Below are 16,378 nucleotides of genomic sequence, written 5' to 3'. Positions count from 1 at the left end.
TTCAGCCAAAACTAAAATGAACATGAGGTTTGATCACACTTGACAATGCTCTGGTCAGGAAACAGTTCTCACCACAAACATTTACATCCTGAAAAAAAAAGTACATTTTAAGAGATCTCAGCTATGAAGAAATGTCACAGATTGTCAGGGAGTTAAATTCCTAGCCTGTCAACTGGATTTAAGAACCTGATATCATGCTAGATGAAGTCTATTAGAGGTTTATGAAATCATGAGGTGCATAGTTAGCTCAGGCAGCGTAGTGGCTCAGTTGGGTGGCAATGCTCCGTCACAGTGTCAGGGACCAAGGTTAGATTCCAGCTGTATGTGGCGTTTGCACATTCTCCCAATGTCTGCTTGGGTTTCCTCCGGGTGCTCCAGTTTCTCCTACAACCCAAAGATGTGCAGGTCATGCTAAATTGTCCAAAGTGTTCAGGGATGTGTAGGTTGGGTGCATTAGTCAGGGGTAAATGTAGGGTAATAGGGGAGCGGAATGATTCTTTGGAGGGTCAGTGTGGACTTCTTGGGCCAACTGGCCTGTTTCCATACTGTAGGGATTTTGTGATCGTTGAAGTGAATAGCAAAGGTCTTTTCCCCAAAGTATGGGAATCCAAAGCTACAGGGCATAGATTTAAGGTGAGGCAGTGAAGATTTACAACGGACCTGAGGGGCAATCTCCCACACAGATGGTCGTCGACATACAGACCGAGCTGCCAGAGATAGTAGTGGAAGCAGTACATGCCCACATATCTTTTAAATGTTGTAAAAGTGCATGGATCAGACAGGTTCAGAGGGACATGGGACAAATACAGGCAAAGGAGACTAGTTCAATTCAGGAAATCCAATTGGCATGGACGAATTGAGCTGAAGGGGCTGTTTCCATGCCATATGACTATAAAAATAGATGGGTATGGGGAATTTTATTTGAGGTATGCAATATTGTAAAGTGTGGAAAAGGAAACTAACTAAAAATTGTAAGAATAGAATAATGGGCCATAATATTAAACAAGAAATAGGCTATTTTGCAAAAAAAACTCAATTACTCCATGGAGCAATTAACATATGGAAAAGACTAAACTGATTAACTTCCCTCCAAATATGTATCTTTCTGAAACATCTCTTTGAATCCCAGAACAAACAAATACATAATTCTATTTAAAATTAAGTCTGTTGATATTGTTCATGTGGCAAATATTTACTTTCTGCTTACATCCTTGCAATTAGGAAAACACCAACACACCCACCAAGCTTTCCCAAGAAAAGCCAAAAACAGTTTTAACTTGCATTTACAAGTCTGGCATTTGACAACAATCGGGTGGTGGGACTGAAGCACTGATATGGACATTATAAAGCAGAAGAGGATTCAGTCAAGCTAAAGAGGTTAGGTGGTGAAAACTTGGAACAAAGATTACATAATGTACAAATTAGAAGAGGGGGTAGTGAAACACCAAACTGGATAAAACTGCATCAATCTGGTTGAGCAATGCCTGGAAGGAATTTAAAAGGAAAAGAAAATGGTGAAGGAAGAGATCAGCATAAACGAGAAAACAAAGGCAGATTGGGCATGATATGGGTCAGAGCTCTGGAGCTTGGCAGGGATGGAGCAAAGAAAAAGTTAAGAAAGCAAGTTCCAGTGAAGATAGACGGCAGAAAATTAGCCCAATTATGAACATTTTCTAAACAACAATTTGTACAGGAATCATTTAAACATCCCCTCACACGCAGACAGAAAAACTTCCATTCAGGGACAGCAGTTTAAAATGTGATTTCTGCCTGCAATGTAAAGTTTCTGTTTCTACCCTCTACCCCTTTGTAGTGAACAGTTTTACAATATGTTTTTGTTTTAACACAAGACAGTGAAACACAGGAGAACAGGGGTCAGTAAAGGGCAAGGTGAGGATGGGAGTTAGGGTGAAGGTGGGGGAGGGTTGGAGGAGAGGGTGGTGATGAGACTGGGTAAGAGTGGAGATTGAGGGTGAGACGGCTAGAGTGAAGATGAATGTCGGGGAACTGAGACTGAGGATGAGGGGAGATTGAGAGGACAGGGGAAGAGGATGAAGGTGGGAGGAGCAAGAGTCGGGGGACAAAGATGAGGGTAAGGGTGGGTGGGGAGAGTGACGAGGGGAATTGGGGAGGGGACGGGGGGAGGAATTGGGGAGAGAGTGAGGGGACGGGGGGGCGGAGAGAGAGTGAGGGGACGGGGGGGCGGAGAGAGAGTGAGGGGACAGGGGGGCGGAGAGAGAGAGGGGACGGGGGGAATAGGGGAGGGGACGGGGGGAATTGGGGAGAGAGTGAGGGGACGGGGGGAATTGGGGAGAGAGTGAGGGGACGGGGGAGAATTGGGGAGGGGGGACGGGGGAGAATTGGGGAGGGGGGACGGGGGAGAATAGGGGAGGGGGGACGGGGGAGAATAGGGGAGGGGGGACGGGGGAGAATAGGGGAGGGGGGACGGGGGAGAATAGGGGAGGGGGGACGGGGGAGAATAGGGGAGGGGGGACGGGGGAGAATAGGGGAGGGGGGACGGGGGAGAATAGGGGAGGGGGGACGGGGGAGAATAGGGGAGGGGGGACGGGGGAGAATAGGGGAGAGAGTGAGGGGACGGGGGGGCGGAGAGAGAGTGAGGGGACGGGGGGCGGAGAGAGAGTGAGGGGACGGGGGGGCGGAGAGAGAGTGAGGGGACGGGGGGGCGGAGAGAGAGTGAGGGGACGGGGGGAATTGGGGAGAGTGTGAGGGGACGGGGGGGCGAAGAGAGAGTGAGGGGACGGGGGGAGAATTGGGGAGGGGGGACGGGGGAGAATTGGGGAGGGGGGACGGGGGAGAATTGGGGAGGGGGGACGGGACGGGGGGGCGGAGAAAGAGTGAGGGGACGGGGGGGCGGAGAGAGAGTGAGGGGACGGGGGGAATTGGGGAGGGGACGGGGGGAATTGGGGAGAGAGTGAGGGGACGGGGGGGCGAAGAGAGAGTGAGGGGACGGGGGGAGAATTGGGGAGGGGGGACGGGACGGGGGGGCGGAGAAAGAGTGAGGGGACGGGGGGGCGGAGAGAGAGTGAGGGGACGGGGGGAATTGGGGAGGGGACGGGGGGAATTGGGGAGAGAGTGAGGGGACGGGGGGGCGGAGAGAGAGTGAGGGGACGGGGGGAGAATTGGGGAGGGGGGACGGGGGAGAATTGGGGAGGGGGGACGGGGGAGAATTGGGGAGGGGGGACGGGGGAGAATTGGGGAGGGGGGACGGGGGGAGAATTGGGGAGGGGGGACGGGGGGAGAATTGGGGAGGGGACGGGGGGGGAAATTGGGGAGGGGACGGGGGGAATTGGGGAGAGAGTGAGGGGACGGGGGGGCGGAGAGAGAGTGAGGGGACGGGGGAGAATTGGGGAGGGGGGACGGGGGAGAATTGGGGAGGGGGACGGGGGGGGAAATTGGGGAGGGGACGGGGGAAAATTGGGGAGGGGACGGGGGAAAATTGGGGAGGGGACGGGGGAAAATTGGGGAGGGGATGGGGGGGGAAACTGGGGAGGGGACGGGGGGGGAAACTGGGGAGGGGACGGGGGGGGGAAACTGGGGAGGGGACGGGGGGGGAAACTGGGGAGGGGACGGGGGGGGGAAACTGGGGAGGGGACGGGGGGGGAAACTGGGGAGGGGACGGGGGGGGGGAAACTGGGGAGGGGACGGGGGGGGGAAACTGGGGAGGGGACGGGGGGGGAAACTGGGGAGGGGACGGGGGGGGAAACTGGGGAGGGGACGGGGGGGGAAACTGGGGAGGGGACGGGGGGGGGAAACTGGGGAGGGGACGGGGGGGGAAACTGGGGAGGGGACGGGGGGGGGAAACTGGGGAGGGGACGGGGAGAGTGAGGAGACGGGGGGGTTGGGGAGGGGGGTATTTCCGAGAGTTAACTGGTTTCTGTGCCGCGGGGAGGTTGCAGAGCCCGCGGCCCCACACTCACCACCGCGCCCGGAGATAGCCCCAGAAGCGGCTCACCTCCTGATCCTGATCCTTCTCTGTCCCCACTCCCCAACCGCCTTCAGACATTCACTTCCGGGTCACAGCACCACCCTCCTTTAAAGGGGAGGTCCCTCCATCACCTTTAACGGCTCTGCCGACAAATATTAACAACCGCTCTTTCCACCTCCCCCCTCATCAGATTAGATTTTCTGACGCACTGGTTTATAACTGAGGACACCCAACAATTCTGTCACTTCATGAAATCTCAACAATCCACCGCTCACTGTCAGAAACCAAAATAATCTCCTTTTTGAAGTGATCTTTCCGAAGTGGCCCTGTGCTCATGGGAAGAGCAGCTTCTTCGGAAATAACAGGATTGGTAGCAGCGAAACAAACCCTTGTGTTTAGCGAGAATATCATCAGGACATTGGAGCACAGCCCGACCGATGTGGGACAAGACCCAGCCTCTCTGGCCGTTACCACAGTTTGTGTGGGATCTTGCTGTGCACCGACTCGCTGACGTTTCCGGCCTGGCAATATTTGACCGTGAACTGCTTCGGTGGTTGCTGAGGTTATGAGGTACAGCGTCCGCCCACGGCTGTTTCCTTCCTGGCAAGTTACATGCTTTTGGTGCTCCAAATGTGAGATACTATTGAAGAGAGATAAACCCTTCGACCCAACACTGGCATCAAACACTTTTGGGTCCATTGGACAGAGCCAGGTTCAAACTGAAACTCCCTCTGTGTCCATCCCAACTGCACTGTCACATTTACTGTTCATCGTGGAATGAACACTCAAGATTCAGAGAAACACAGCGCTCCTGCTATTTGAATCGACTCAGCTGTTTTAAACTGCAATTACTTTCTCTATTTAATTCCCTGTTGTTGGTATTGGATGACAGTTTATATAAACTGATCACAGCAGCAAATATGGCAACAAAGTTCGCAGTAGTGCAGATCAAGATGGATGAGCTGTCAAAGTGTATTTCTCAATATTAATTAAATCTACACCACCTGTCTTGTCTTCCTATGAAGGATTCCTGTCCGAAACATCGGTTTTCCGGCTCTTCGGACGCTATCTGATCTGCTGTGCTTTTTCAGCACCACCCTAATCTTGACTCTGATCTCCAGCACCCGCAGTTCTCACTTTCGCCCACTGTCGATAAGTTGTCTATCAGAAACATAACAAGCAAGTTTGAGAAAGGAGAGCCAGTGGATGTGATCCATTTGGGTTTCCAGAAGACATTTGACAAGGTGCTATATGAATACTGCTAAATAAAATAAGAGCCCATGGTACTAGATGTAAGATACTGGCATTGACAGAGGATTGGCTAACTGGCAGAAAGCAGAGAGTGGAGATAAAGTGGTCTTTTTCAGGAGGCAGTGACTACTGGATTTTCACAGCGGTCAGTGTTGGGATCTTTGCTATTCATGTTACAGTTCATCAACACTGGAGCCGGAAAAGCATAGCAGGTCAGGTAGCATCGGAGGAGCTGGAAAGTCGACGTTTCGGATTGGGATCCTTCATCAGGATGGTTATACATTGACGGGCTTCCTTTGATTTAGACCAAACAGGTTTCCTCTTATTGCATTCAGATATTAAAAGACAAGGAGGAATATAACTTGTTATATGAAAAATTTATTTCATCCCTTCCCACAAGTCCTGGAATCACAATTACTGGCCAAATTGTGGTTCCAGAACATTGTGGGACATGTGGATTCTTTAAAGATCCAAATACACAAGTTTGCATATTTAGAATGTTTTATTTCTGCTGATGTTTGACAGTATAAATTAGAATATTTGAAATGATGAGACCTGGGTGTTTTTTTTTTGAAGAGAGGTTGTAAGGTAGAAGTACCAAACTTCTGAAGAGAACTGAAGTAAACAACTTAGAAGGCCTTTTGCTTTGTTTTAAGGTTGGAAAATGGAAGCAGTCGGAATGGATGTAGCCAGCTCTCAGATTCAGATTTCGGTTTTTTCAGTTACATAAATTGTTTGGGGTATCAAACATTTGTAAACTTCAGTCAATGTCTCTTGGCTGCTACACACACTGAACTTTTATTTTTGCTTCATTGTGGATTGGAATACTGCATGTAAGAGACCGTGTCCAAATTTGCCTTTTTGGTAATGGGTGTATTTATGGAATGTTACTATATTTGAACAGTTAATTAGTAATAGGTACTCTATGTATTATTTTGTGAAGTTTCCCAATAGTTGTTATTCTAACTTCCTCTTTCTTGTTTTTCAATTATTATATTTAAATAAATTGTGTTTTGCTTAATGCTGTGTAGTGTGACCAGTCACATCAAATCTGGGACATGCACTTCACATCTAACTTTTTTTTATTTTGAAGGTAGAGTTAAGGCTACCTTCTTCAAGTATTTTGAGGTGGTCCGGTCAGGTCCTTAATATTTGCATGCAAAAAATTGTACTTCAGCCACAAAGGGAAAAAGTAACTTACTGCACCCATTCGGCTAGCAGCAGCCATTTCATCTAATTGCACCAACAAGCTTGACAGTAACGTGGGAATCTGATCTCCAGGAGAGTGTGTGTGGAGGGCTTTGCCTTGGACAAAAATGACTCTCCTTTTCCTTCAGGTCCTTATTCCTTTCAACCCCTTGATATCACTGTTAATGTATCCTATTTGTCCCTTGATGTATGGAACTCCCAACTTTTTCCTGCAGAGGGAGGTGCAAGTATGGAATGAGCTGCCCGAAGTAGTGGTGGAGGCTGGTCCAATTACAACATTTAAAAGGCATCAGGGTGGGTGTATGAATAGGAAGGGTTGAGAGGGATATGGGCCAAGTGCTGGCAAATGGGACGAGATTAGATTTGGATATCTGGTCGACATGTATGAGTGGAATGAACGGTCTGTTTCTGTGCTGTACATCTCTATGACTCGAAATCAACAACAATGGAGGAGATTGCTTGGTGAAGGCAATTAAGTGTTGAAAATGGCATCAGATGTTGCAGCAATGTCAAACTCCCTTAAGGAACAAGACAAGGCAAAAACGAAATATCCCTTGTCATGAAACATTTGAAAAAAATAAAGAACTGCAGATGCTGGAAATCTAAAACAAAGTCCAGGAGAAACTCAGCAGTTTTGTCAGCAACAGTTTTGACAGGATCACTGCACTCAAAACGGGAATCATTTTTCTCTCTACAGGTGCTGTCTAACCTGCTAGTTTCTCCAGCACTTTTTATTGTTTAATGAAACATCAACTACTTCTCTTTCCATTGATGCTCTCTGATCTAAATACTTAAAGCAATTTCTAGTTTACATCACATCCAGGATTTTGTGTTCAGATTTAATTAGAAGGGGCACATTCATAGAGAAAAAGGTTTTTTTTTAAAAGATATTTTTATTAGAAATTTAATATTTTGACAGATTTACAAAAATAAACAGAACTTTCAAGCACAAACATTAATATAAAAATAGATCTTAAATATATAATCATCAAAATTCAAAGGAATGATACTAAAGAAGAAAGAAAAACAATGAAACTCAGTTGACTACTAATCTAATCCACAATTATCCAGAGTGTATAGTTGAGTCACTTACATCCTTCAAACAAGAGAAAATGTTCTCTAATACACTCATAACAGTATAATAAAAAGGAAACTATTTCCAAACAATAAGAACAAAAAAAAACATGTTTGAATGGAGATCCTCCCCCTTGTTCTCAGGGGGCCTTACTTCCTTTCTAAAGGTCCACCATATCCTCTCCCAAACAGTGTCCCACCCTTGACCCGGGCGCTCCTTAATAGGATTTAGATATAATACCGAGCTAGAGTTAACAGTGAGCGCCCCACCCACCCCCACCCCTCCCCACCCATACCTGAGTATATCTGATAGCATCAATGCCACGTACAAACACACATAACTATAAAATTACAACTCCAGCAGATTACAGTTAAGTATAATAACATAAAATAGCAAGGGAAGACAACCCTGCTCCCAGAAGCAAAAGTAAAGTAGAGTAAAGTATCCACTTCTCCCCACGGAGTGTGGAAGAGGCAAGCCAACATTAATTGTCTCTTACGATTTATTGAAACGAGTCTAAAAGTTCCTTAGCCTCTTCTGGTGATCTAAAATTATACTCGGATCCTTCGTGGTTAAAGCATAACGTCGCTGGGTAGCGTAAGGTGTACTGAATATTTAAGTTCCTTAGACATTTTTTCACCTCATCAAACGCCTTCCTCCTTCGTGCCAAAGCCGGGGAGAAGTCCTGAAATAACATAATCTTGGATCCTTCATGAATCATGGCTTTAGGATCCTTTCCAAGATTTCTGGAGGCGTCCAGGAGTATCTGCCTCTCCCTATAACTCTGCAGCCGGAACAGGACCGGGCGTGGGTGCTGGTTTGGGCCAGATCCGCGTACTGCGACCCGGTAGGCCCACTCCACCCTTACCCGGTCAATTTCAGCCCCCAGGTTTAAAAGCTGGGGCAGCCATCGCTCCAGAAATACTGCTAACTGTCCTTTCCCTTCTTGTTCAGGGAGGCCCAGAAGACAGAAATCGGAGAAAGAATATCCATTATCCAGGTCATCCATGTAAATTTCAAAGGCCCGGACTCTCTGCTCCAGAGCTCGCACCTGTTCTGCAGCTGTTTGAGCTGCAGCCTCGGAGGTCGTGGCCTTTAGCTCCGCCCCCTCCACTCGGCCCTGTAATTCCTCGAGAGCCTGGCTGTGCTTTTGTAGCTTTTCTTCGAATGAGTTCCATCTCTGTCTGGATTCTGCGATGAAATTGACGAGTGTCGTTTCCAGCCTGGCAATCATCTCTACAAGGCCTGTTTTTACATCAGCTGCAGCCGGAGGAGGAGAGGAGGGTGGGGGAGGGGTCTTTGTTTTCTGAGAGCTGCGGGATCCCTTTGGTTTACTCATTATCCACTTAATATTAAACTGCTTAAATATAATAGTAAGCAGCTAATTAAGGTTAGAAAATTTTTTTGGGTGGTTTGGTAAGTGTGGTGGGGGTGAGTAACTCACTTTACCCAGGTTTTGGGAAGAGCACTGTAAACTCAGACTTGCTGAGTCGCCGCCATCTTGGATCTCCGAGAAAAAGGTTTTATGCAGTTAAAAGTATGAATTTAATGTCATGAAAGATATCCAAATGGTCTAATAATACACAAGGAAAAAAAACAAATTTCTTCCTGTCCAGACCAGTCTATAACTGATTCTGTAACTAATGATTTTTAGCATCCTTTTGAGGTGGCCCATTAAAACACAACCGTAAAGGAACCATGTCAGATATACATCACCAGTTCAAGAACAAATTTGAAAAAAAAAGCAACAGGAAAGTCTCTCTTCAGGACATTTATTACAGAAAACAAAATGGAAATTATCACAATGAGGGTTGCAGCTTGGTATAGAAAGACCTAGTCTTTAGTCATAGAGCTGTACAGCATGGAAACAGATCCTTCAGTCCAAATCATCCATTCCGACTGGATATCCGAAATTAATCTAGTCCCATTTGCCAGCATTTGGCCCAAATTCCTCTAAACCTTTCCTCTTCATATATCCATCTGGAAATCCTTTTAAATGCTGTATTTGTACCAGCTACCACCACTTCCTCTGGCAGCTCATTCCATACATGCACCACCCTCTGCATGAAAAAGTCACCCCCTAGGTCTCTTCAAAATCTATACCTTCTCACCCTCAACCCAGAACTAAAAGTGTACAGAATTCAGAACTAAAGTGTATAGAATTCCTCACCCCAGAGAAAATACCTCATCTATTTACCCTATCCACCCCCCTCATGATTTTATAAAACTCCGTAATGCCACCCCTCAGCCTTTGACGTTCCAGGGAAAATACCCCAGCCTCTTCATCCTCTCCCTATAGCTCAAACCCTCCAATCCTGGCAACATTCTTGGAAATCTTTTCTGAACCCTTTCAAGTTTCAAATATGTTTTTCTTTCACCTACATCTTAAAATTAGGCAACTAAAACTATTTTCCAGATAAACAAGTGATTATTGTAAATTGAAACCAACAGAGAAAATGCTGAAAAATCTCAGCAGGTCTGGCAGCATCTGTAAGGAGAAAAAAGAGCTGACTTTTCAAGTCTAACTGACACTTTGTCAAAGCTCCCAACTTTGACAAAGGGTCAGTTAGACTCGAAAAGTCAGCTCTTTTCTCTCCTTACAGATGCTGCCAGACCTGCTGAGATTTTCCAGCATTTTCTCTGTTGGTTTCAGATTCCAGCATCCGCAGTAATTTGCTTTTATCCAGTGATTATTGAAAATTATCTGAATAGAAGATCTGTTGCTGAAATCCCCATCCATGCATCTGACATGTGGACATCATTGTTCAACATATTCCTGCCTGTCCTCTTATATTCTACAATCCATCAACTAAAGGAAATCGAAAACTCAGCTGTCAGAGTCTTAACTAGGTCTCTGTGCTTGCTAAACTAATTTGCGTTGCTTAACTAAAAGCCAATGACTTGAAAATCAGTCAGGTTTTCTGATGACTCGAAAACATCACCACTCCATATTTCTGAAATTGCTGCAAGTCCAAGAACCAGACATCCCTGTGCTCTTGCAAATTCTAGCTTCCTGAGCATCTCCTATTTTTCAGTTTATCATTGCATCCATGCTTTCAGTTGTCAATAGCCAAAATCTCAGCAATTCCTTCTTTAAATGTCTTCATCCATCTTTTCCCCTTCAAGCTGCTCAATAAAATCTACTTCTATGTTCTGCCCCAATATCTCTATTTGGCTTTGTGTTAAATTTGGTTCCATAATGGTCCTAAGAAGCATCTTAAATTGTTTTACAACAGTAATGATTTCACATAAATATGTTAACTTGTTCTCCAAGAAGAGGGGGAACAAAACTGATACAAATGAAAACAATATTTAAGTCTGTTGATTTATTCTTTCATGTCAGTTTGCTTGCAACAAAATAACTCCATAGTAGTGGATCTGAGAACCATTTGCATTTCACAGTTCAAAACATGAAGATCATTTTACAGAATACAAAAAGCCTAAACTGTCAAAACAAAACTGACAAAAAATGCATTTTTGCTACTTCAGAGCTGTATAAATACAAATTAAAGTTTGAAACCAAAGCTAAAAAAATAACATTTACCATGAACAATTATGTACAGGAACTTAAATTTAAGTTGAGTTTTACTTTTTCTGCATTTTATCTGTAGATATTCATGTCTATTCCTTACATTCAATTACGACAGAAATTTGAATAAGTGATTACATCAAAAACAGAATAGAATTTTATGATTATTTTAATTTAAAATAAATGCTTTAGCATTAATTAAAAATGAATGCAATCACACAATAGCCGACAGAAGAAGAAAAACATGCTTCTGTATTACCTAATATTGGGCAAAAATATATGCATAAAGTTCACAAATCAACATTTTCATCATCAATAAAAAAGTGGTGGATACAAATCCATTGTCTAACATATTACTGACAATATTTTGTGAAAGAAATTTATATAACAAACAAAATTCAAATAATATTACATTTTAAAAGTGCAATCAATGCTGCCATAGGATTATAACTGGAAAATGTACGATACATGACTGACAGCAGAACTGTTGGTTATAAGAAAGACTTGTTGTTTTCTCATGAACTCTCTCCTGATTTTGTATATTTACTACATAAAATCTAAGTGTTAAAATGTATTTCCAATTCATCTCAGTATTTATTGTAGTATCTCTGTGCAGTCTTGGTTCATATAGGATGTTTAGGGTGGTCTATGCCTGAGTAAGAAGTTTTTTTTCCACTCAACCATTGTAGACATGTACACATGAATGTGACTGCTTTACAAAATGAAATGAACCATTTATAGTCACAGGTACTAAGAAATCAGAAAAGCAAATCAATTTGTGAGGGATTGTAATGAACATTTTTGTATAAAGTCCTAACTTGAATTTCATAACTGTTTCAGTCTCAACCAGCACTACACTGGAAATATGCAAAAGATGACATAAGCAGTAATTTCCCATTTATACCAAACTAACATCAAAAATCAAAAGGGACAGATAATTATGCCATGCTGGACAATTACAATTGACTCAAAGTAGGCACCATTATTTTGCAAGAGAACATAAAATATTTTGGGCATGCAGATGTTCTCCATTTATTTGACTTGAAAAAAAAAAGAAATTTTCAATGATCAGTAATTTGCTTTGTAGGAATTACTACTTCTCCAAAATCACAACCAGAGATACTTGCAGCTCTTGCTGTGTAGTTATAACCTCAATTTATATTTGTCAATTCAGAACAAAAATACGTGAACTGTTACAGTGCAAGAAGCCATTTCACAGTTGGTCATAAAACTATTTTAGCAGTTTTAACATAATCGTTGACGAAACAGGTCACTTAAAATTGATTAAAGGGTTCAGCGTTAGTTAGAGCCAGCTCAGGTTTGTGAAGTATGTTGAAAGGTCAGTGCTGTGAATCAAATATATAGGTGTAAGTTCCAAAATTTCAAAAATCAACCTGCTAATTTCAGTTATACTGTGAAAGCCAGATTCATTTTCAAGGGCCAAAGAGGGTCAGCAATCCCTTTTCAGCCAAATTTGGTCATCAACCAGTTTTGAAATAACATCAGAGAACTGCTGAAACTATTCTTTACACCTTTAGCAAAAAAAATGCTTGGTCCACAAAGTCAAGGAAAGAAGCTATGGAAAATATTCTTTAAAAAGAGTTCCATCCTTTATATATGTCTGTGCATTTTTCTTTTAATCCTTAGATCAATTTGCATAAATTAACCTTAAGTAGACCTAAGTTTTGCCCGGAAGTAATTATACTGCAAGAAACAGTTAATCAAATTCCAAGATATTAGGAGGAACTTAGATCTATCCATTCAAAGAGATTTTAAAAAATCAGAAATGTAAAAACAATGATCCTGTAATATCTGTATTCTCTATTTTAGCAATTTCAGAGTAGACAAAATAAATTAACAATGTAAACTTTCCGGGGAATTAAAACAACCATTAAGAACAGTATTTTCCTCAGACAAAAAAAATAGTGAATTTTACCACTCAAATCAGATAGACGAGCCTCCAATTTTCCAGTCACATTACTGGAAAACTGGAAAACTTGACAATAAAGAAAGCATTATTCAAATAGTTTTCTAAATTTGAAAAGAAATAAAGAAAGAAAATTTATTCAGTGGGACAGATTTGCATATTCTCTAAATATTTAATTTTATTTGAACTTTGATTGAAATCTTTCAAGGTTTCCTTATTTCCAGTTCTGTTGTTCTGTTCTCATTTCCACAATACCCACCAAGCTCAGTAATTGGTAATATTTTTCCCTACCATTTTTGGCTATAATCATGAAACAAACAAAATATTTGTTAAACTTTCAAATGATGGCTCCCCGTCACCAAACATTGAAGACAACTTAAAAACATTGTACCCACTCTTCAAAATTTTAAAAGCTAAAATTAGAATTGGGTTAACACAACCAGTTTGGACCAAAAAACAAGCTTCAAACTTACCACAGACAGGTAGGCATGTTATCAAATTTATAAAAACCATAAAACAAATGCCATTTTCATTGGCATACTTAGTCTTAAGATCTTCTACAAGTAGAAACTCATTTATTGTAGTGATTGGAATAAGGTCAGTCAGGAGAACCTTATTGAAAACGAGTTCCCTGATTGGACCAGGTTAACACCACCCGTCAGGAAGTCCTGGCTGACAGATATAAACAGGAGTGTCGGGGTTCTGTTTATTCTCAGAGCTGGCTGGATCAGTGTCACATACTACGCACGTGTAAATAAAGGGTGACTTAGTGACCAGCCTTCATGGAGTTATTTCAGTTACATATCATAATCCTTCATCTAGAAAAGTCAGAGATTGTGACAATATATTATTGGACATGATAGTTGCTTAGAATCTTTTCTAAGTGGCAGTCAGTGAAATATTAGAGACATGCATAAGATTTTAAAATTGGTTTCTACAGACACATAGCTGTTTTCAGACAACTATATACCATGTTTCAAACATTTCAGTATTTTGTTGTGAAATACAGTTCCTTGAAATTAACGTAGCTTCTAAACAGTGAAATTCAAGACTACCTGTAGTTGCTTTTCAGACATTGAAACTGAAGGAACAGAAAAACCTGCAGGCTGTATTTTGACTGAATTAACTAACAGCCAGGAGAATTTCATTTGATGTCAAGAGAAAATTAATTTTGAAACCTGCAGTTGGTTCTTACTCCAGGGTCGATTGCAGTGTCTATGTCACCGGGTGGGAATGCCATCATGCAGGATGCACAACTTCAGACATGCTAAGAATCGAGAACACCACAAAACTCTGCTATTACTGTAGTCGTTAACCATCCAACTCTCGGAGGCTCCAAGAATCTTTAACTACTCAAGTCATGGCCTCCTGAACTACCTCAAGGTACAGGGGGACACTCTCTGAATCGTATAAAAGGCAGCTGGATTTCAATGGATATGGCTACATAGATGCCAGAAAGGTCTGCATGTAGATAATATGCAATAATCAAAATGTTCAACCGATTATTCGGAATTATTTCCCTTTCCATACGTAATGAAGAGAAAAATTTGGACAACATTTTTTACTCTTACCTCTTCTAAATAAATAGATGTAAGTAAACAAGCAAAATAAAACAATCCCATAAATCCTGGAGAGACACAACAGGTCCCATAGCAAGTGATTCATAAAAAGTGTGGTAGTTAAGTTGTAGGCCCTTCAATTTCAATGACCGCTTAAATTGTAAAAGCGCCTTTTGATCTTTTCAACTGCTGACAAACTTGCATATTTCTGAATTTCTGTTTTTATTCAATATCTAACAGGATTTTACCTAAAATGTTACCTTAACTGTAGCATAAAAATGGGTAATGATAAATGCAACAAGCAGAATCATGTGCAGGTGTGGTACTTTCTTTAAATGCAGTTAAAGTCTCAAGAGACATGAAGCACAGGAGGATTGTGTTTCCAGGGTCCAGAAATAGGATTTTACTTCATAGTGTGCACAACAGCAAATGAACACTGATTCAAAGTCTTCTGGTGTTCGGGGCTCAAGAAATCAACTGCCATGCCAAAATATGTATTTCAGAGTCTGTCTGATATCATTTCTTCAAGCCAGCTCCAATCAAGAGACTGAAAAAAAAGAGTAGACAGATGTTGACTACTGGCTACATGTTGAAAAATGTCCATATTACAGAGGAAGAAGTGCTGGATGTCTTGAAACACATATAAGTGAAAAATCCTCAGAACCTGATCAGGTGTACCCGAGAACTCTGTGGGAAGCTAGAGAAGTGATTGTTGGGCCTCTTACTGAGATATTTGTATCATCAATAGTCAAGGTGAGGTGCTGGAAGACTGGAGTTGGCTAACGTGGTGCCACTGTTTAAGAAGGGTGGTAAGGACAAGCCAGGGAGCCTGATGTCGGTGGTGGGCAAGTTGTTGGAGGGAATCCTGAGAGACAGGATGTACATGTATTTGGAAAGGCAAGGGCTGATTAAGGATAGTCAACATGGCCTTATGTGTGGGATATCACGTCTCACAAACTTGATTGAGTATTTTTGATGAGGTAATAAGGAGGATTGAGGAGGGCAGAGTAGTGGTTGTGATCTATATGGACTTCATTCAGGCATTCAACAAGGTTCCTCATGGGAGACTGGTGAGCAAGGTTACATCCCACAGAATAAAGGGAGAACTCGCCATTTGGATACAGAACTGGCTCAAAGGTAGAAGACAGAGGGTGGTGGTGGAGAGTTGTTTTTCAGACTGGAGGCCCGAGACCAGTGGAGTGTCACAAGGATCGGTGCTGGGCCCTCTACTTTTCGACATTTATATAAATGATTTGGATGGGAACGTAAGAGGTATAGTTAGTAAGTTTGCAAATGACACCAAAATTGGAGGTGTAGTGTACAGCGAACAAGGTTACCTCAGATTTCAATGGGATTTTGATCAGATGGGCCAATGGGCCGAGATGTGGCAGATGAAGTTTAATTTAGATAAATGCGAGGTGCTGCATTTTGGGAAAGCAAATCTTAGCAGGACTTATACACTTAATGGTAAGGTCCTAGGGAGTGTTGCTGAACAAAGAGACTTTGGAGTGCAGGTTCATAGCTCCTTGAAAGTGGAGTCGCAGGTAGATAGGATAATGAAGGCGGTGTTTGGAGTGCTTTCCTTTATTTGTCTGAGTATTGAATACAGGAGTTGGGAGGTCATGTTGTGGCTGTACGGGACTTTGGTTAGGGCACTGTTGGAATATCATGTGCAATTCTCGTCTACTTCATATCGGAAAGACGTTGTGAAACTTGAAAGGGTTCAGAAAAGTCTTCCAATGATGTTGCCAGGGTTGGAGGATTTGAGCCATAGGGAGAGGCTGAACAGGCTGGGGCTGTTTTCCCTGGAGTATCAGAGGCTGAGGGGTGACCTTAGAGAGGTTTACAAAATTATGATGGGCATGGATAGAGTAAATAGGCA

The 16,378-nt window shown here is 42.9% G+C and overlaps 2 protein-coding genes across 5 annotated transcripts in view; both read right to left on the bottom strand.

Annotated features, from left to right (window-relative positions):
• The window catches only part of LOC132834977 (erlin-1-like), a 41,310-nt gene extending 36,338 nt beyond the window's left edge, over positions 1–4,972 (bottom strand). The window contains exon 1 of one of the 4 annotated variants that reach the window (XM_060854149.1): positions 4,951–4,972. The gene's annotated coding sequence lies outside the window, so the exon portion shown is untranslated. Of the gene's footprint in view, positions 1–3,938; positions 4,060–4,333; positions 4,600–4,950 lie in introns of those variants that run through there. The other 3 variants (XM_060854145.1, XM_060854147.1, XM_060854148.1) reach the window with 3 other exon arrangements.
• Positions 4,973–11,007: 6,035 nt separating this feature from the next.
• Positions 11,008–16,378, bottom strand: part of chuk (component of inhibitor of nuclear factor kappa B kinase complex) — a 98,564-nt gene continuing 93,193 nt past the window's right edge. The window contains exon 22 of the mRNA XM_060854429.1: positions 11,008–15,043. Within this exon, the coding sequence (XP_060710412.1) occupies positions 14,996–15,043 (48 nt within the window). The 3' untranslated portion in view covers positions 11,008–14,995. The remainder of the gene's footprint in view (positions 15,044–16,378) is intronic.

Source organism: Hemiscyllium ocellatum, chromosome 43 (assembly GCF_020745735.1).
Source record: "Hemiscyllium ocellatum isolate sHemOce1 chromosome 43, sHemOce1.pat.X.cur, whole genome shotgun sequence".
Classification (NCBI taxonomy): domain Eukaryota; kingdom Metazoa; phylum Chordata; class Chondrichthyes; order Orectolobiformes; family Hemiscylliidae; genus Hemiscyllium; species Hemiscyllium ocellatum.
The sequence above is the reverse complement of the archived record's forward strand: the minus strand, read 5'-3'. Positions and strand labels throughout refer to the sequence as shown.